At 35.2% G+C, this 22,149-nt stretch overlaps 3 protein-coding genes across 4 annotated transcripts; 1 reads left to right on the forward strand and 2 right to left on the reverse strand.

The window, feature by feature from the left end:
• The first annotated feature begins 788 nt into the window (after nt 1-788).
• On the forward strand, nt 789-1,889 carry LOC136416820 (uncharacterized). 2 transcript variants are annotated; one of them, XM_066402186.1, is made up of 4 exons: nt 789-968; nt 1,044-1,291; nt 1,344-1,516; nt 1,629-1,889. In XM_066402186.1, the coding sequence occupies exons 2-4, from the start codon at nt 1,088-1,090 to the stop codon at nt 1,840-1,842; spliced, it is 591 nt and encodes a 196-aa protein (XP_066258283.1). In that variant the 5' UTR covers nt 789-968; nt 1,044-1,087; the 3' UTR covers nt 1,843-1,889. The 2 variants fall into 2 exon arrangements, with proteins under 2 accessions (XP_066258283.1, XP_066258282.1); XM_066402185.1 differs by having other exon boundaries at nt 797-968; nt 1,016-1,291.
• Nucleotides 1,890-2,725: 836 nt separating this feature from the next.
• On the reverse strand, nt 2,726-15,656 carry AdSL (adenylosuccinate lyase). The gene is made up of 6 exons (XM_066402318.1): nt 15,374-15,656; nt 3,984-4,279; nt 3,608-3,933; nt 3,352-3,553; nt 3,085-3,298; nt 2,726-3,034 (listed from the first exon to the last, which is right to left on the reverse strand). Exons 1-6 carry the CDS (start codon nt 15,536-15,538, stop codon nt 2,768-2,770), a joined length of 1,470 nt encoding a protein of 489 aa, XP_066258415.1. The 5' UTR covers nt 15,539-15,656; the 3' UTR covers nt 2,726-2,767.
• Nucleotides 15,657-20,354: 4,698 nt separating this feature from the next.
• LOC136416810 (jerky protein homolog-like) lies at nt 20,355-21,161 on the reverse strand. The gene has a single exon (XM_066402167.1). It carries the CDS (start codon nt 21,159-21,161, stop codon nt 20,355-20,357), a length of 807 nt encoding a protein of 268 aa, XP_066258264.1.
• Between the last annotated feature and the right edge of the window lie 988 nt (nt 21,162-22,149).

Consider the following 22,149-nt stretch of genomic DNA (forward strand, 5'->3'; position numbering starts at 1 on the left):
TTTCCAGCAGCCTGGACGAACTAGAACTGTCTCTGGGGGACAAAACATCACTGTCGAGGGGCTTAGGAATTTGTCTGTCCGTTGCTTCTAGGCCCGAGATTATTGTTTCTCTTGAGTGGTATGCTCTATGGATTCTTTTTCCTTAATCATCGCAAAAGTGATACTGCTACAACGGTACCACTTTGTGCTGCCTTCTAACATCCCGTTGATGAAGGGTGTTGGAGTTAGGTTGCCCACGCATTCTTTTAGCACGTCTCGCTGCTCTTCGAATAAAAGGCATTGGAAAATGCAGTGTTCTGCGGTATCAACAATTCCGCAGTTTCCGCAATCCGGGCTCGTTTTCCGAACAAACCTGCATTTATCTATCTATACTACTTTAGGTCAAAATAACTGCAATAGAAAACTATAAACCTACTTCAACCTTCAGGGTTCAGGGTTCGCCCAGATGAACCGTAGTAATAATTCAACGAAATAATAATAAAACCATCAAAGGTCATAATCCGAGCTGTGTCGCAACCAACGACCTGTACCTTGAAAATGGTTTTCGCACGTTCTTATTGTGTTCCATGCTGATATTGTTCTTAGCAAGAACCCATGATGAATTAAAGCTTGTTATCGAGTACATAACGTCACTTATTATCTACTAAATTAGTATTAATCAAAGAAAAAATCTACATAAGTATTATCACTAAATAGAGGATTTGATGATTCGCTGAAGAATTATTGACAAATTTAAATAAAACAACTTGGCAAAATTAGCTATTTAGAACCACTTAACAATGACTAAGCGAAGAGGCCATAGACGTAGGTGTAAGAATTCGAACGATTAATCCAAAGGTTATATTAGGGTTAATTCCGGCCAATTAAAGACCTCTCTCTAGGGATCACTTAATAATCCGACTTGGCCAAACTAACATCAACGTTCCTGGGGCGATGAAACATTAAGTGCTTCTGGTTAACATTTAGAGGTGAGTCTCTCTATTATATTTGGTAACAATTAAGAGGAAAAATTAAGTTACAATTTACCGAAAATTTAGTCAAAGTGGCGGGCCGAGAGTCTCTCTACGACATCCCCAAAAAACTGACTATGTCGACTATGGAAGTCAAAAAAGTGCAAGTGAGGATTATCGATTTGCCGGAAGACAATAAGGAGAAAGAGGAGGAGAAGGAAGAGGCTAAAGAGGTTGAAGCTGAAGAGAAAGCTGCGGGGGAGTTGAACGAGGAGCCTGAAAAGTCCTTGAAGGGGAAAATTAAGAAGCATTGGCAGCTGATACTGAAGATCTTGGAATTGGTATGGAATTTTATAGTTTCAGCCATCAAAAACTCGATAGATCTCCTTATAGCTCTTATGCGCTCTTTGCTTGGGAATGTTCATCGAACCCACCAAACAAGCTGCCAATATGTCCAAAATTTATGTGGAACAAGTAGCAGTAATTCTATTAGCTTTTGCCGGATATTTGCTAATTAATGCCATTTTTATTGTGTCACGCTGTATCAAGGATAAAATACCTTTCAGGTACCAGTACATCCCCATTCATTTTAGTATAACATATACAAAAATGGCACTATGGATACCGCCTCACCTGAATCAACTTACTTTACACCATTTGCACAAAACTATTTTTTAGGATATCATCCCTCTTCTCCTTAGTAGCAGCCATCCTCTTCTTCGTTTCTGGAATTCTCCTAATCGCAGATAGAAAAAAGAAGTTTCAGGGATACTGGGAGATTCAGATGTCTTGGATCAGCATGCTTTCAGCGGCCACAGTTTTTACCTTTGTGAACGCAGTTTTGTTTGCTGTGGATGGAGTTTACACTTTTCTGTTAAAGGAAGATTTCTGATCTTGAAAGTACTTTATTTGCTGTAAATAATATATTATAGGATGTAAGGGAAATTGTATTATTTTGGTGGTTAAGTTGGGCACGCTCTCATGTATTCATTTTAAAAAATGGCACTTATCTATTCCGTCCATAAATGTGTAAAGGATTTTTATTTAATTACGTAATTATTTTATTTCATATATAATTTTTGTATAATTAAATTTTTTCTATAACAACTTTAGGTCATTTAAAACATGACTCCTGATCCATCATTCATTTCACAGAAAAATATAATTTAAAAGGATATTAAGCTCACCAATGACGAAATACATACCTCTTGAACAAATTCATTCGTTGGAGAAGATGGCGGCGCCTCTCGCAAGAGGAAGCGCAATGTGTTGCTTAATATTTGGGACAAATTAACTCAAATTGGCTATGTTTACAGCATCTGCAATGCATGTTTTTTGACATGGAATTATAAATTTAAGTTATCTAACGTAAATACGAGAATTTGTGTTTTGCTTCCCAATTTTTCTAATTTTTTTTTGTCATTATAATGTATGAAAAAACTAAAAAATCATTCACTTTTTCTAATGGGGAAGAGTTAATTGAACGGCAATTGGGGTTTGGGACGAAGGGAAAAAAACGGATTCAACATCACAAGGAAACATTTTCGTCAATCTCTGGTGTTTGGATCCGTTTTCTGAAGATAAATTATCACTAGAAATGTCCTCTGACAACTGTTCAATAACCAGATTAAATTGCGTTTTTTATTTAAAAAAAAAAACAAAAAACTAACGCCTCAAAGAGTTTTGCATGAGCGGGATTTCGAACCCCAAAAAGGCTCCTCGTATGAACTAATATAGTTAGAATCATAACGTTAAGGAATTATTAAACCCACATATTAACATAAAAATATACTATATTATTATACTTAGAACAACAATTAAATGGTCAAATTGACGGGCTTTTGTAGCTTTTCCAAATCGTATAAAGCTAAAACTGGTGTGACCTCGCTATCTAGGAACTCAATGACCTGCTCTGAAGCTCTTCCAATGTACGTGGAAGAATCCAAAATTGACTCCAATTCATTCACTATAGGAGCAAAATATGAATCTGCTCTAACTCGATCAAGAAGATCATTCTCTTTGCCATGAATTTTCACTTGGTTGCCGGCTTCTTGAGACAAAACTCGAATTTTTTCGTGACAAACCTGTAAAGGCTCTCTAGAGCTCTGTGTTGATTTAAACACGGTCATTATACTTGTCTGTCTCCCCCTTTTTTAACCATAGCCATGATTATATTTTCCGCGGACATAAACGGAAGCTCCTGATTTATCCTCCTCTGGATAACTTTAGGGTATACCACCAAACCTTGAGTGACGTTTGTCAAGGTAATGAGGGCAGCATCAGCGCTTAAGAAAGCTTCGGCTAATGTTATTCTGCGGTTAGCGGAGTCATCCAAAGTTCGCTCCAGCCTGAAATCACAATACTATCGTTTTAAACTCCAAGAAATTTCAAATTTTTATACCATTGGACACTGTGTGTATTGGCAGCATTTGAAAACAACGCTATCAGATGCCTAGCTAGAGCACAACATCTCTCTGACCTCATGGGATTTCTCTTGTAGGGCATGGCTGAACTGCCGATTTGACTGCTCTCAAAGGGCTCTTCAATCTCTTTCATATTTGCCAACAACCGCAAGTCAGAACACATTTTATGAATTGAAGATCCTATCATAAAATTAATAATAAAAAAATCATCCAATGAATTGAAGATGTGCTGACCTAAAGATGCGAGCACGGAGACAACTTCCAAATCAACTTTTCTACTGTAAGTCTGCCCAGTGACTGGATAAACCTTGTTAAACCCACTCAATTCAGCCACTCTCTTATCCAATTTCTTGACCTTCTCGCCATCTCCATTGAAGAGCTGCAAGAAAGAAGCTTGGGTTCCAGTGGTACCCTTGGCACCCCTGAATCGCAAGTCTTCAGCAGCTCTTCGCAAGGCCCTTTCATCCAGTAATAAATCAAACAACCACAATGTTGCCCTTTTGCCTACTGTGGTCAGCTGCGCAGGCTGCAGGTGTGTAAATCCGAGTGCAGGTGTGGCTCTAGAAAGCTTTAGTTTCAAACAGTAGCATTAAAAGTATGACCAGTTTACCTGTAATCCTCACAAAAGTGACTTAAATTAAAAATAACTGCAGCGAGTTTCTGCTGCAACATCTCCAAGCCTTCCCTGAGGATGATGAGGTCGGTATTGTCACCCACAAAGCAGGAGGTGGCTCCTAAGTGGATAATGGGGGCTGCTAAAGGACACTGTTTGGCAAACACGTGCACGTGAGCCATAACATCATGCCTGGTCAGTTTCTCCTCTTCAGAAGCCTCCTTGAAGTTTATGTCATAGATATGAGATTCCATTTCACTGATTTGTTCTTGGGTTATTTGAAGCCCCAATTCCTGGGAAAAAAAACATATTGAAGAGTTTAGTTCAATATGGTATATACTGTCATTATGTCGTTCAAACACAACTTGTAGTTGTGGGACGAACACAAAAAGGTTTTCCAAATATTCAGTTTTTGATAAAAAGTTTTGTAATAATTGACCACGTAAAACTCAGTTCGATGAGGTAAATAATGAAAGGGAAAGGCGTTACTGAAGATTGAGCGAAAACGACGTTTGAGCAAGTGACTTCTCCAAAAGAAATAAATTTTTGATTTCCCGTTATCCTTGGGCGATATTGTACTGATGACATGCCCAGATCCAGCCTGATAGTGATCGTCGGTTATCACATTCGGTCCGATGACGAGCAAAAAAAACACCATAACACCTCAATCTCATAGCACTTACGTCTCTATAGGAGCACCCTCTAATGCATCCATGTTTCCCAGTTGGGCTCGATCAGTAGCCCAACCGGGTCTCAACTTCATAAAACAGACTGCAAAACAGTTCATGGCATCTAGAATGTTGGCTTCATCTATCCAAAACTACTGGCAATTCTTACATCAACACTGGGGAATCATTCCGTGATGATGGTCAGGAGGAGGATGATGAACTAGAAGAAGTTTAGTTGTGCCAAGAAGTTAAAATTTTTCTATAGCATCAACAAGAGTTCAGTTGAATGAGACTTTATAAAACAATAGCTTCGTTACAACTCAAAAAAAGGGAAATCAATTAATCATTTCGCCAATCGTCTTTCATTCCTGTTGAGCAAATGGTTGTTCAGACAAACCAACTAACCAAGATGACCACATATATGAAACCGATAATTAATAGAACTAGATGTGATCAACAATTACCGACCGATTTTGTTGTAAAAGATGAGTTATGCGCCGGCGCAATAGAAGTATAGCGAATGTAAGAAATCATGGTGATGTGGTTTCCTCCGACTTCAGCGCCATGAATTAGTGTCTCAGTTGCCAAAGAGGGGCCTCAAAACTGTAAAAACGACACTACATCCAGGTTTTCTAGATCATTGTAGGAAATGAAAATTTGCTTAATAGAAGTTTGAAAAACCAAATCTTAAGGAAATTAACCCTAGGTGCCCAATCACTAGCTAACCTGAACTAACCTGACAGTGTCAACTAAACTAATTTTACTCTTTTCCAGTCTAGGATTCAAAATTTAGCCAAAATTCTTGTACTAATTGTTGAATGCAGCAAACCCTAATAGGTTGCAGTGAAAACTGGTAAGCATCCCCCTTACATTTTCTAACAAATTGAAAAAGCGAGCGTCGCAAATGCCACCACAGTCCCCCAAGAACTTATAAAAAATGTTGCCATCATAGTAGCAAAGTAAATTAAGCAGGGTTTCTCGGTTCTTGACGTATTTTTAACATTTGCGTCTTCTATAGACGGTATAACCGTTGCGTCCACCCCCACGATACTCAGTCTCCTTACATCACCTGTGATAAAAGCCATTTTCAGCAAATCACTAATGTTGCAAGTACTCTTTCTTTAAAGTATGAAGTTCAGCCCAATATGCCTGGATATTCAATTTCACGTGCCTCGTTATCTCCTGGTGACTTTTGAAGATTTCCACAAAATAAATAATTTATACTTGTTTTTGCAACAAATTGCGAAGAAGAACCACAGACCAACCAATCCCTTTTGCAGCTTAACAGCATGAGACAAAAAGGATAATTACCATTCGTAGGCTTACAAATCATGATGCAGCTGAATCAATTATAACTTTCTGACCTTTCGGCCCCAATATCCCCCAAATCTATGATGAGCAGAGGAAACGGTTAAGATGAAGATGATGGAGGTAAGTAATGTAAATTTACAGCGAAACACTCATTGACTTTATTGAAACTTACACCAAAAATTTCTCCCTTCAAACTTGCAAAAATACAGATGTAGGCGATTGCCCGTCCGGCTTTTTTGGATGCTCGAGCCAATTGCCACAAAAATACGAGAATAATCCTAGAAGTACCCGACCTAACACTTAAAAAAAATTGGAAAATATTACATTGCTTCTCAATATACTCTCTTTTGGGATTGACACACTTTTCTCAGCGATGTTCTATGGTTCCTCTAACTTGTTTATAGTAAGCTTCGAATGTTTCCCAATAGGCATCAACCTCGAAATTCACCTCTTCATTATTGGCAAATCTCTTTCCACCAAGCAATTTTTTCAAGTTTGGGAATAAACAATAATTTGAGAGGGCTAAATCTGGCAAATAGGATGGGTGAAAGAAAAGTTCAAAATCAAGTTGAATGATTTTGGCTATCGCGATGACGGAAGTATAGACAGGTGCGTTGTTTTGATGAAATAAGACTTTCTTTTTCGTCAAATGGGCTCCCTTTTTCCTAATTTCTGCCTTCAAATACTGAAATCAATCTGTATAATATTCTCCAATTATTGTTTTTTCCTTTAGGGAGATAGTCAATAAAAATTATCCCACGTGCATCCAAAAAAACTGACGTCATCGCCTTTCCTGTAGATGGGACGGTTTTTTTCTTCTTTGGAGTTAATTCTCCTCTTTAAGTTCATTGTTTTGACTGCTGTTTTGTCTCAGGTGTAAAATGATGGACCCATATTCGATCCATGGTTATGAATTGGCGCAAAACACGGCTTTATTGCTATGAAACTACCAAACATTGCTTTTTTTGTTAAATTGGGCCTAGACGTGTGGATAAAGGTCATTATGTGTTCATGTTTTACAGGCGTAATGAAGAAATTGCTATTAAAGGTTATGACCCTGCGCAATTCGCGGACCTTAGAGGAGCAACTCGACGTTCATCAGTTTGATGAGGCCCAAGACTTCATGTTCTTGTATGATTACTTGGTGGGTAGTGGTCGTTGGATATTAAATAGATGATTAAATGGTTGTTTTCAGTCCTTAGATACCGTTGAGATTATAAGGTGTCACGCTCTTTACAAACTGCTCAATCTATTTCAGGTAAATTTTCAAAAAAAAAAAGTGAACTATTAGGTCGTGTAGTATGAAATGAGTAGATTCTCGAAATGCCACATTCAACTGCGAATAACTTCACTCTAAATCTATATTTGGACTTGACTTTTTTATGTGGAAATGGCACATTCTTCCTCTTTCGATCAGAGTTTAAAGTGTTCAAAATTATTGAAAACTTTTATTTTTATAAACATTTTTGAGCAGCGATGCAAAATAGTGAAATTCGTGTGTTAATGAAATATGAGTTCCACCGTGGAACCACAACAGCTCAGACGGTTCGCAATATTAATGATGTGTTTGGTACTGAAGTCACTTCACAGCAAACAGTATCTCGTTGGTTCATGAAATTTCGTTCTGGCAATTTTGACCTGAACTAACCTGAACAAATGAACCACGTGGACGACCTGAAACTCAAGTGGGTAACGATTATCTGAAAGCCGTGGTGCAAGCGAATTATCGTTAATATTCAGTGTAACCAAAAAAACAATATTGACTCATTTGGTTGAAATTGGTAAGGTGAAAAAGCTGGACAAGTGGGTACCGCATGAGTTGAGCGACATACAGAAAGAACGACGTCTCGAAGCTTGTGTTTCTTTGTTGTGCCGGTATAATAACGATCCATTTTTCAATCGGATTGTTACTTGTGTTGAGAAATGGATCCTATATTACAATACCAGACGTTCATCGCAGTGGTTGGATCAAGATGAACCACCAAAACATTGTGCGAAAAAAAATCTTCATCAAAAGAGGTTTATGGTGTCCGTTTGGTGGTCCAACGCAGGTGTCATCCATCACAGCTTCATGAAACCTGGTGAATCGATTACGGCTGATGTCTACTGCCGACAACTGACCGAAATGATGAGGCAACTGACGGTTAAGCAGCCAAGATTAGTCAATCGAAGCGCACCGCTATTGTTGCACGACAACGCTCGGCCACACACCGCACAAGTCACCTTGACCAAGCTACAGGAGTTGGAATTGGAAACTCTTCGTCATCCACCGTATTCACCCGACTTAGCACCCACTGATTACCACTTCTTTCAAAATTTGGATAACTTCTTGGTAGGGAAAACATTCAACTCCGACGAGGCTGTCAAAGCTGCCTTCCAAGAGTTTATCGACTCCCGGCCTGCAGGCTTTTACAGCAGGGGAATCAATGAACTTCCCGTTAAATGGCAGAAGTGTATTGATAATGGTGGTGCATATTTCGATTGACAATAAAAACATTTCATATGAAAAAAAAATGACTAAAGTTTCAATTCAATTCTACTCATTTCATACTACACGACCTAATAGTATATACATATACAGTAGCGGACAAAAGTGGAGCAACAAACATATTTTTGAAAATATTCAAGGTTTGCTACGACTTATTCATAAATTAGTAATATCAAAATTATGTTAGGATATCTAGAAATAACGCTGTAGAAAATTATAAGTTTATTCCTGAATTCAAGGTATTTAACAACAAAAACGAATAAATGTGGCGGACAAAAGTAGAGTAACATATGAAATTTTGAATGATTATGAAAATTTTAACTAATACTTAGTAGCATTGCCATTGTTTTTAATAACTTCAATGCATCTATTCCTCATAGACTTTAATAATTTATTTATGGTTTCTTCTGAAATGGAATTCCATGCAGTTGAAATGGCGGTGAATAATTCTGCGGAGTTTCTAAATTTTTGTGGATTCTCTGTCCTTGTTTTACGGTCTACTATCTCCCATAAGTTCTCTATTGGATTAAGGTCGGGACTTTGGGCAGGCCACTGCATTACATTTACCCGTTGCTCTTCCAAATATTTTTTTATTATTTTCGCAGTATGCTTCGGGTCATTGTCATGTTGAAAAATCCATGATAATGACAAGTTTTCCTCTGCAAACGGAAGCATATGATCCATTAATATCTCCAGATATTTAAACCGGTCCATAATGCCCTCTATTTTTATCAATGGTCCCATTCCAAACCCGGAAAATGATCCCCACACTAATACGTTACCCCCACCAAATTTAATTGTGCCTTTAGTGTACTTTGGCTTGTACCTTTCATTTGGAGGACGCCTGACATATCGAATTCCATCCGAGGAATACAAATTAAATTTACTCTCGTCGGAGAATAGCACAGTTTTCCATTTTTCGAAACTCCAGTTAAGATGGTCATTTGCAAAACGGAGCCGGGCCATCCTGTTCTTCTTAGAAATGAAGGGTTTTCTAGCGGGTCTGCGGGCATTCAAACTTTTTTCTTGTAAGCGTCTTCGAATCAATCTTACAGAAACACCAAAGTCACTACATTCCTGTGCAATATCAACTGCTGTTTTATATGTATCCCCTTTTGAAATGTTCACAATTTTTTTGTCTTGAACTCTTGTTGTCTTTCGAGGACGACCTGTTTTTGGAGGACTCAGTACACTTTTGCGAATCTTGTAGGCACGCAATACTCTACAGATTATAGAGCGATTAAGATTTAATTCTCTAGCAATATCACTTTGGGACATTCTAGATTCAAACTTCGAAATAATTAATTGTTTCAATTGTACTGAGAGAGATTTACCACGAGGCATATTTGCTAGTTTTCACCAATAATACTAAACACAATAACTCAAATGTGTTTAAGAAAAAAAGACGTCAGAAAGAATTTTTATATATTGTTGCTCTACTTTTGTCCGCCACATTTATTCGTTTTTGTTGTTAAATACCTTGAATTCAGGAATAAACTTATAATTTTCTACAGCGTTATTTCTAGATATCCTAACATAATTTTGATATTACTAATTTATGAATAAGTCGTAGCAAACCTTGAATATTTTCAAAAATATGTTTGTTGCTCCACTTTTGTCCGCTACTGTATGTGTACATACGCTTATTATTGCAAAAAAACAGTTACTTAGGACATACGTATGTATGTTCACATGTAATAGATTCTTATTCGAAAAAATCTTTTTTTTAATTTAAATAAAAACCACTTCTCTTTTTCTATAAAATCTTCCACTACATTTAATTAGCCACTTATTGCATTTAGAACAGTTTCTCTTAATAAAGCAAAATTTCTTAGGGTTTAGATAACACAATACACTTGGTTAAATGCGAGTATGACAACAATTGTTGCAACCTTGCTTTCATTATCACCATCTGCCTCCGAATCTAAAACAATTAAAAATATTTGTTTTTCACGTTGAAAGATTTTATTTTAACTTACATACACATATACAGTAGTGGCCATAAGTATGGAAACTTTAAATATTCCTACAGATTTTCTTTCTGTGTTACTTTTATAAGATTGTCTTCATAGTATTGTTAGATAAGAATGTACGATATCAAAATATACAATAGGGGACGTTCTGAGATATTCTCAAAAAATAATCATCAGGAATGAAAATTTTAAGGTGGACAAAAGTATGGAAACCTATACATTTTATTTAAATAACTAAAGTAAAATAACATTTATTTCGATTTTTATTTAATATTTGGTGGCATAGCCATTTGCTTTAATAACAGCACGACATCTCTCATTCATAGAACAAACCAGTTTTTTACATGTTTCCACGGAAATTAATTTCCACTCTCGCTCTATAATACTAAACAAATGATTGACATTGTGAATTTTTTCTTTTCTAATTTGTCTTCCCAGATGTTCCCAAAGATGTTCGATCGGATTCAGGTCCGGACTCTGGGAAGGCCATTCCATTTTCGGCACACAGTTTACTTCAAACCAATTTTTAACGAGCTTAGATGTGTGCTTTGGGTCGTTATCTTGTTGGAAACTCCAAGATAACGGCATTTCCCACTCAGCAAACGGAAGCATATGGTTTACCAATATATCTTTATAAGCGAATCGGTCCATAATGCCGTTTATTTTAATTAATGGACCAACGCCAGACGCCGAAAAACATCTCCACACCGCCGGCTTCCACCGCCGTGTTTCACAGTCGGCAACTGGTATTTAGGGTTGAATCTTTCATTCTTGGGACGTCTAACGTATCGAATATCATCACTTCCGAACAGCTGAAATTTGCTTTCATCGCTCCATAAGATGGTTTTCCATTTTTCTGGCGACCAGTTGATGTGCTCCCAAGCGAATGAAAGTCGTGCCTTTTTATTTTTTTTTAAATAAGCGGTTTCTTTACAGAAACCCTACCAAATAAACCTTCATTCACTAAAATTCTCCGCACTGTTCTATTTGGAACCACGATGTTTTGTTCTTCGGCAAGGCGTCTTGAAATATCCACCGAAGTCAACTGTGGGTTTTTCTCCGACATCCTTTTTATTAATTTTAGGGTACTTTTGGAATATTTTTTGGGTCTACCCGGTCGTGGAGCATTGCTTGTTCTTTGACGTTCATGGAAGCGTTTTAATATTTTGGAGATAGTGCCTTTGGGGATATTTAAAGTACTAGAAATATCGCACTGCCTGTTCCCATTTCTATATAGTTCAACAATACGCTGTTTTACTTCTTCAGACAAATGGCGTTTTGGCATCGTTACTACTATGAACTTTATCAGATACTATGCAAAATTCTATAAATTTATCAATTATTGGCGATTTTTATCAACAAATGAAAAAAAGTTTCCATACTTTTGTCCGCAGCAAATTAATTTTTTTATCTGCATTCTAAAGGCAATACCAATAAATACCAATATACCGAGGATATCGATAAAGTAAAAATTGTTGAATCTGTTGTATATGTTCGATTTCAATTTATACCCGGTAGTTAAGAAAAAATGCAATATTAAAGAAGTTTCCATACTTATGGCCACTACTGTATGTACCTGTTCCATCAAGAATAAGATTTTCTATAACGATTTCTGAAATGTCTTCGTGTGTTGGGAATCCCATTGTTTGCACACCATAGTCAATATTAACATAATCTTCAAATAACACATCGTCGGCATTCATTGTGGTTCTGTATGATGTTCAAATTTGTTTTAATTTAGACAGTGGAAAATTATCTTCTTTATTACAGTTATTAGTAATATTCAGCACTAATTCATTTTTAGCAAATTTTGCATTCCTCCAAACATTTGCTGATTGTTTGCTGTTTTACATCGGTATTCCATGTTTTATTTAGATCTCTAATTCAATCAATCAAGTAGCGACACAGTTGTAGGAATTGGTTCTTCCATACGAGCCAAAACTCTCATTAGGATTCATTTTCTATAATCTACTTAAGATTTTTTATAATTCCCTTGTTCATTGGTTGTAAAACAGAGGTCAGATTAGGAGGAACATATTCCAGTTTAGTGTTTTATAGTTTTCCTTTAGATTTTAATGATGTACAAAACAGTTAGTAGACAAATAGTAGAACTTTCCTAATTTGAGTAGCAAACATTTTATATAGCATTTTGAGCCACTTCTCATAGTTTTTACTGGCTTTTTGTTGTACTCATAATCCACATCATGTGATTTTGTGCCCTTAAAACTTTTAAAGATTCATTCTTCGACTTGCCAATAACGAGCAATATCAACTTTTCGGATCCAATTATATTGCTTACAACCATAACTATATAACATATGAGAGAATGGCATGGAGAGAATAACATAATGTTATTCTCTCCTTGCCGTTCTTGCCACCAAAACATTTTTAACCTTTAAACCCTGAAGTTTTGTTAGGTAAACGTTTGAAAGAGGCCCGTTTCATCTGCATTTAAAAATGTCATTTCCGTCGTAATACCTAGTTAAATGAGGTGAAATATCTTCTTTCCTATTCTCACTACATTGCGAATCTGAAAAAGCATTTTTCCCACAAACCGTGATTTGGACGACTTTTTTTTAACTTATCTAACCATCCTGTACTAACTGAAAAATTTTCGCGACCCAAATCAACAGCAAATTCTTCAGTTTTTCCTCTCATTAGAGTTCCTGGGAGAGAAAGATTTTTAGCACGTGCGGTAGTAACCTGCTTACGCATAGCTTCTTTCGACATTATTAATAATACAAATTGTAAATCTTTTTCGCCTGTACAAGTCAAAATTAGGGTCCCTTGATTTAGTAAAAGTTGTCCTTTTTTTAAATGGTCGATAATGTGTTAGAGGAAATTCCAAATTGTTTTGCAATGCCTCTTTCTTATTTTCGCCATTTTCCACCTCAGCAATTTTAGTTTTTCCTTAAGAGTTAAACATTTTAAATTTCGCTTCGCCATTTTAATACAATGAAGCACTACATATACTGCACAAAATATATACGATACAATCACTAAAAATATTTGTCCCTAAAATGTCACTACCTTTACTGAAATTGATTTACAACCGTGTGCAAGGCGTAACACGTGCTATAAAACCAAGCAAGTTTCATCTGTCACCACTTGTCATGGTCCGTCATAAATCGGTAAATCCCCGAAATACAGTAGGTATTTTCTCGAAAAATTCGAGCTAAGCTTGATTGCCCACTAAATATTGGTTTCGAGTTTTTGAAATATTTGACTTATAGAAATTCGACTTACGAAGGTAATATTACTTAGTGACATTGAAAAAAACAAACTTTTAGTGAATGTTGTTTACTTTTCAAATATTCGATGTAGAGAATATTTCGAGTTAAGGAAGTTCTACTGTATTTGAATCACTCATTCGATACTCATTCATGTCAAATTCTCAAAATGTGCCATATATATCATTCAAACATGTTTTTTACAATGCAAAAATAAACACCTCCTCGTATACCATGGTTTTTTCAGTTTTCCTTAACTCCTCCTCTTTCCATGACTAATCTGAACTAACATGACTACCATATTTCCAATGGAGAATGTAACTAACTTAAGTGGGTATACAGTATACAGCAAATACGGTATTTAGTTCGAAACAGATTATCGCATATAACAATGTTAAGTAACATATTTCTAACTCGTTGACTTGAAGCTAAGTGTTTGCACAAACAGAAACACTTTTTTTGGATCCAAATTCCCATGCAAAACCGTCGTTTTCGCCCCTTTTTGCAGGATTCATTGCAATTACATACTGTGCATTTTTAAAAAAATCCGTCACATAGGCTTTGGAATTATTTGACACTGAGCTCATATGTCTTTGATGTGTTCTTCTAAATAATCTCGAATATAAACAAATATGACTAACTTCACTTAAATACAACTCTGTTTACCTTTATTATTAGTTGGATTGTATTAAAAATAGTCTTTTTTAGGACTTTAATTTTTTTTTTAAACAATTGCAATGTCCCAGTCTTTTTTCATAATTGGGAGGCTGCAGTTTCTGAAACACTTGCATCTTGTGTGGATATAATCCTAGATTATTTTTAAGAATTAAAAGACAAGTACAAGACTATACGTCCATTTGTTGAAAAAGTGCTATTAAAGATGTGCTGGGATTATTATCCAATACTCGTTTCACACTTGAAACAAGTTCTGGAGTTCATTTAGTTTGGTCTACCACTTCCCAATTTCCTTCGACCAATACCAGTTCTACAAAACAATTTCACGACATAATTCAAAGTGTTGCGAAATTGCTATTCCAGCACTGCAATATGAATGAGAAAATTTTTCACAAAACTTGAAAACAAGATTGAATTCTAAAGGCCCGTTCTTCGTTGATGAACTGTTCATTCCGAAAATAAGACTCAACCATAAAGACTTTTTGCCCGAATATAAACGCCATTTTTAGCACTCATAAAAAAACGCACAAGTTCGTAGAGTCTTGAAAAATAATATTTTTAATAAAATTCAACTAATAATAAAGGAAACAGAGTCGTATTTAACCTTTAAGTGTTCGCGTGGTATCATATGTCGCCAGTACATAAATAAGCATAATTTTAGTATTACTGAATATCTAAATTAAACAATTTATGCGAATCTCTAAACATCATTTGAGAGATAGAGCTCACAGATAAAAATCTGAAAAAACATATACACTTTTAAATTCCACGTGACGTCATTTGTCGTCACGTGACACTTTAAGGTTAAGTGAGGTTAGGTTTATTTGTTTATGTTCAATTTTGAGATTACGTAGAAGAATTATCAAAAACATACAGGCTCGATGTTAAATAATTCCAAAGCTTACTTGACCAAATTTTTTTTAAACGAACGATATATGGCAAATTTTAACCAAAAAACTGCAGTGCCATGTCAAATTACCTCCTTTACATTAATTGCTCAACTTTTGCAACGTTTTAATAAGAAAAAATCATTTTTACGAACCTTTTCGGCTTTGGCCAAGTTGATCCACAACTTCCTCCATGTGGAAAACTTCTTTTGATCACTGAAGTTGTATTGCATTTCTTTGCTGGCATAACGACTGCTCAAGGGCGATATGTAGTTGGAATAGGGGCTGCCATAATCAACGTTCTCACTATTGGAGGACATTTTTTAAAAACTGAAGGTTTTTAGAAATCAACACGTTAGAAACCAAGACAAAGTCTTAAAGCAAAGGAAACAAGTTTCTAATGAAGACATGATTCTTTAAATACCACGAGCCTGTGATATGCTACTATTACGGTGTTGCCAGATGCCAAAATAAAAATTGAATCACTTAAAAATGATGCTAATAAAATCAGCAACAAATTGCCTTTATAATTCATTATTTTTGGCGATTTATCTCAATATAGTGCTAGTCAGCAATAATTAGGCGAATAATTCTGTTATTACTCGTTTATTAGTATGTTGCCTTTTTCGAATATCCTTCGTTAGTAAGTTTAACTGGCAAACCGGCAACTCTGAAATAACACCAACTGTGCTGTGATAAACAAAAGGAGGAGGCGGAAAGCGATGATGCCGATTCAGGATTAATTTCGCGGATTCCAACATTTTTGCTTCCAAATTTCATCAATTTTGGATTGATGTGTTTGACCATTCCACTTAATTCAACCTTTCTTCTTGTAATTTGATTTTCTATAACGATGATTACTTTAAGTAGTATTTACTGTTTATTTTTTTTATGTCTTTGAGGATGGTTTAAACATGCCATTTTATCCATTCCAAGCACTTTACTTCATTAGACTGATAACACACATTCATTTCAACATGAATTTCAATTCCATTTAGTGCGTGATTTTCCGCAAAATATTTGATTTAAATATTCGAAAGAAGGCCTGAGCGCATCAATGCACTCTCATCACCCCCTAACCAATCTACAATGAGTTTTGTCCTTTGTTCCCGATTCCCATAAAAAAATATGAATTTCCTAATTGGTGATTGTTCCTTGAGCAGGATTTTTCGGTCCACTGACTAGTAACACGTTGATTTCACGTATGCAAAATTTGTTATTAATAATCCACTTGAACGTTAAACTTTTAATTGCTTTGAATCATTACCAAAAATGGTTAAGAATCATTGCCAATACCTGTAGTCGGCGAAAAATATTGTTTCTAGCTCGCTTATTGCTGGGCGATTAATAATCCCAACTCTGCTAACGTTTCGATAACTAATGGCTTTGATTAATACATTTATTAGTTAAATATCTGTTAATCTATACCCTACAAAATTATTTAATTTAATCACACTTCAATAAAGAATATGTCCCATGCTGCCATTGGCAACGCCGTAACCGTCGCGTATGCGCAATTGGCATCAACTGCACATTAAATTGTAAACAGCTGAGCAGGCAGCAGGATCGTACTTATAAATATTGGGACAGATATGTATTATACGCAAAAGTAGATTCTTGACATTCATTTCCTCTAAATAAAATTCTGACTACGCCAGTGACAATAAATAATTTCATAATTTCGTTATAAATTAAAAACATTGCTATTACAAACAGGCCTGATTAAATATTTGGCAACGAAATTATGAAATCAGTTTAAAATATTATTATAAGCGCAACTAAATTGTTTCATGCAATTATTTCTTAACTGATAACTTATTGACCCAAATAAAAATAGTTGTTGATTGTACCCCCAACAGAGAGGATGCGACCGCTTAAATGTAAAATAGGAAAATCTGAAAAGAAGTGAAAAATATATTTTTTATTTCTCAATAGATATTGGCGATCTCTCATATCTAAATAATTAATATTTATTTTTGACGCTTTTCGTCAAATTTGTGTCACCAGTCAACACATAATTTATTATCATATTTGCAGTTAATCTGTTAAAGAATCAAATACTTAAGAGCGTTTTCATACTGGCGAGTGCATCGTGTACATAAAACTCCTTTGCAGACAGTAAGTCAACTATCGTTAATAATGTAATGTACCCTTAGACTACGCCTATGTACTCTACTATTTCAGTAATATGCCCGGCATGGCTAATGTTGGGAACCCATTATCTTCCAATAAGGGTTATCCTGCATAAAAAAGCTTTCACTCCTTTTTCCTTGTCAAAACAAAAGTCTAAATATATCCACGTTCAGCCAAAATTTGTACAGTTGCGACACCCTCGTTAATTTTCATTGTTACCTTTCTCTTTAAACTTTGCAGTTTAAGGAGTTAGAAACTGTTGATTGCCCTGTTAATTCTCTAAAACCGGGATACGCATATGGGTACTGACCCTTAGGTTTAGTACCTAAGATACCAAGAAGCTTTTAAGATTCTCTTATAATTCGACGCTCCCGAAATTTATCTCTCCCTCGTAGCTCTTACTCTTTCAAAATCAATCATCTCTATTGAATTGTCGCTTTAATGCCAAGATCGTTTTTAATTTTGTAACGATTAACCCTTTAACTGCTCCAGACATAAATATACACTGCTGCTTTTACAGCTCCAGACGTACATAGATGTTAGGGAAAAAGAAAAATAATTCCGTTTTTTAAAAAAATATTTAATTTCTATAAGATTACTAGGGAGTAAAATGAGGCCTGCGGTCAACCCGGCGTCTCAAAAGCAAGTGTGTCCCTTCTTTTCTTAAAAATCCCCTTTTCACCCAAAACTCCAAAATTGCCCGACAACGCCCGTTATCTGCCTCCATAATAGCTCACAAATTTAGCAATCCAAAAAGTGAAGGTGTCGCCTCAGCTCATGAATTAGATCAGTTCGACATGCCTATCATTAATAGCTACATAAAATAGAATACTATCATTAATATCTAATTTTAAGAAAAAGGGGCTCTTGTCCTTGTCGCCGGGTACGGTGTCGAAATGTGAAAGGAACGCTCACATATTTACGTTTAACTTTGAAGAAATATTAACGGGTAATAAAAGTTTTGACAGTATTTATACGCCAATATAACGCTTTGTTAACATCTTCCGATAGATAACACTGATAATAATCTCACAATATCAGATCAACTGTTTTTATCGGCGGCACAATTTTATCTTGTAACGTGTTACACGAGAAATTTTTAAAAAAATTCTATTATTTTCATATTTTTCTAATAAAATGTCTGGAATTTTCCGTCCCTATACCAACAAAAAGTTGTATGATTTGATGGCTAACAGCGACAGTGTGAAATATGACAAAAATTTTTTTTTGTGGAAACCATATTAAAAAGTGGATGTATAGAATAGCCCATTTTTTCTCCTTTTTAATAATATAAGACTTGATATATTTCTTTTCAAAAGTGCCAAAATTATCGCACTTTTAACTGTTTTATTTAAAATAAATGTGTACTTTATCTTAGTTATTAGTAATAAACAACGGAAAACATCTTAAACATTCAAATGTTATTTAATATTCAAGTTAAAAATATTAACTCAATTACAAAACTAAAAACAACAAAACATTAGATACAATCAAAACTTCTGCATTTATACTATAATATACTAAATCATTTAGCAAATAAGTACCTAAGTAAATAATCAATGATCATCATAAATTATGTTCAAAAATCCGCCATTTTATACATATATTAATGTACATTTGACACCTTTTTAAAATAGAGTTTGTGGCTTTTCTAACAGATCATCTATTAATATTACAAAATGCCTTATTCACAGCTACTTTCAACTCATCCATAGTGTCATAAGTTCTTTTGTACACTTTATTTTTAACAGTTCCTTATAAATAAAAGTCCAAAACTGACAAGACAGGCGAACACGCGAGCCACGCGATTGGCCCATTTGTCCTAGTCTAAGAATTAGGAAAAGTTAGGTCCAAAAGATCTCTTACCATTAAAAGATTGTGAGGGGGTGCTCCATCATGTTGAAACCAATTTAACATTTTAAATACATTTAAATTTAGCTCGTCCAGCATAGTATTTAAATCATTTTGTGAAAAGTTCTAATATCTTATGCCTGTCAAATTATCATAAAAATATGGGGATCAACTATTGTCGAGTCAATAACACCGCACCAAATACAGGGTTCCCCATATTAGAATATCCACTAAAAGTCAAATAAAAACTTTCCAGTTAGAATGTAAAAAATCTTTTATTGGACTAATATACAGGGTGTCCCATAACTATAAGGACACAGAGCGAGTGGAGATAATACATGTAAAAAATTAGACATTTGGCATTAACTTGCCTGTATCAAATATTGTTAGTTAAGAAGATATAAGGTGTATAAAAAAAAAAAAATTTCCGAAAATCAGGAATTATTTGAGAACCATTTAAGATCAATTATTGAAATTTTGTGAACTTGGATATTTTTATACTATACACAAGATGTAATCATCGGTTTTGATGTAGCGTTAAGGGGACGCCACCTACATGCAACATGGCGCATAAATCTTACCATCATTTTTTGTAAAAGGTTTTTTTGCAATTTTTTTATTGAAATTTATGAAAGCTTAAATATTTTTACATAAAAAATTTATTTTAGTAAATAAATTATGCAAAAAAACTTATATTTTTATTTAAATTTTACATTTTAACTAAAAATAATAAAATAGTGATAAACAAACCGAAGAACAAAACATTGTTTCGTTTAATTCTTTGTTCCATTCTGAAGGAAATTGCTCTCTTGATATTTTATCGTACGACGCACGTTTTTTAAGAAGAAAATACAGTACAACCTCTTTAATCCGAACACCACATTGCCAGGCCTGATTCGGACTATCGAATGGTTCGGATTAACGAACACAGAATGAAAATGCATATTTTCTAGACATGTATTCATTTAATCTTAACAAGATATACATAAATCCTAACACTAGCACTTATGTACATATATTACGTTTACACATTATATGACAAATACAACTCAAAATAATTTTTTTTTTAATTTAAAATTTATCAAATATGTATTGTATGTATTTACGTACTGACATATACCTAAATGAATATCAACGAAAAGTAATTAAGAATTATTTTTTATTTGACGTGCTGGTAAAAAAATGTGTTATTTGAGTCTGTTTTTTATTTTTAAATGCGACATCTTGCGCTTGAACCAACAGTTCCTGCAGAAAAATCATTCGATGTTCAGGAACATTATTTTGTTTTGCCCAAGCAATACAAGTGTTAAAAGCTGACACTGCATCAGTACTTGTCACCAAACGTGGAATTTCCAAAACATCATCAGAGTCACTATCAGAATAGGAATCTTCATCTATTTCTTGAATGATATCAGCCTCAATCAATTCATCGCTGAGTGCTTTGTCGTGTACTACCCACTCTTTCATCTCTTCTTTAGTTAAGTTTTGGTCAATCTTTCTTCCCAAATCCACAACCTCTTTTAGTTCGTTATTCAGCTCGGTGAGATTGGGCTCAGTGATTTGTCTAGCTAACCTAGCTAATGGAATTTCATCTTCCTCGTCACTGTCACAAGCATTTGCTTCATGCGGTAATATCTTACTCCATGATTTTTGTATCAAGTTAACACTCACATATCTCCATGCTTCATCCAAAGAGAAAACAACGTCCTTCAGATTTATGCTTTTCAGTGATTCTGATATATCACAATCAGAGTCAACAGTTTTTTTCAGCAACTTTTTGCGATAGAACAATTTTATTGCTTGTTTAACGTGTTGCTCCATTGGCTGTATCAACGGTGTACAATTTGGAGGAAGAAAAAGTGCAAAAATGTTATTATCATTGCTAGACAACTGAGTGGGATGCCCAGGTGCATTGTCCAAAATTAAAATTGCTTCTGGACTAAAGTTGAGTTTCTTCATTTTACGTCTAACTGATGATAGAAACTCATTGTGAAACCACTCAGTAAAAATATCTTTAGTTACCCAAGCTCTCCGATGCTCTCTATAACAAACGGGAACTTCAACGTTTCTAAACGCACGGGGTTTCACGCTTTTACTTAGAACCAATAACTTTAATTGGTGAGATCCAAATGCATTGGAACAAGGCATAAAAGTGATCCGTTCTTTGTTTACTTTTCGTCCGGGGGCAGATTTTTCTTTGGAATGGGCTAAGGTTTTTTTTGGTAAAGCCCTCCAAAAATGTCCGCTTTCATCAGCATTATAAATTTGATGCGGAACCAAATTTTTTCCTTTATCAATTGTCTAAGTTTTTCCACGAATGGCACGACAGCGTCATAGTCGCTAGATAGTGATTCTCCACAAATGCTTAACTGGCGAATACCAAATCTAGTCTTAAATTTATGAAGCCAACCAGAACTTGCCTTAAAATCATCTTTTTGTGTAATTTTTTTATAGAAAAACTGAGTTTTCGCGCGAAGAATTTCTTCAGAAATTGGAGAACCTAGAAAAACAAGGAATTCCTACAACCTGTATCAAAAATATGGAATATGTCCAAGAATTTATTAGGTGTACAACTTTGCTTCCGCCGTTTTTTTTCCGAATTTCGCGATTTTATTGTAAAAAACTAATTATACCTTTAGGATCCAAAGTATTGTCCATCGCTGGCCACTACTTTCTCCCATCTTTCGGGCAGCATACGAATCCCGTGTTGAAAAAATTGGACATCTTTTGAAGCGATCCACGATTCTATCCAATTTCTTACTTCTTCATAAGACCGGAAGTGTTGGTCAGCTAGCCCATGTGCCATGGATCGAAACAAGTGATAATCAGAAGGAGCTAGGTCAGGAGAATATGGCGGGTGGGGTAGGACTTCCCATTTCAATGTTTCCAAGTATTTCTTGACCACTTGCGCAACATGGGGTCGAGCATTATCGTGCTGCAAAATCAC

The sequence above is a fragment of the Euwallacea similis genome, chromosome 25, assembly GCF_039881205.1.
Source record: "Euwallacea similis isolate ESF13 chromosome 25, ESF131.1, whole genome shotgun sequence".
Taxonomy (NCBI): domain Eukaryota; kingdom Metazoa; phylum Arthropoda; class Insecta; order Coleoptera; family Curculionidae; genus Euwallacea; species Euwallacea similis.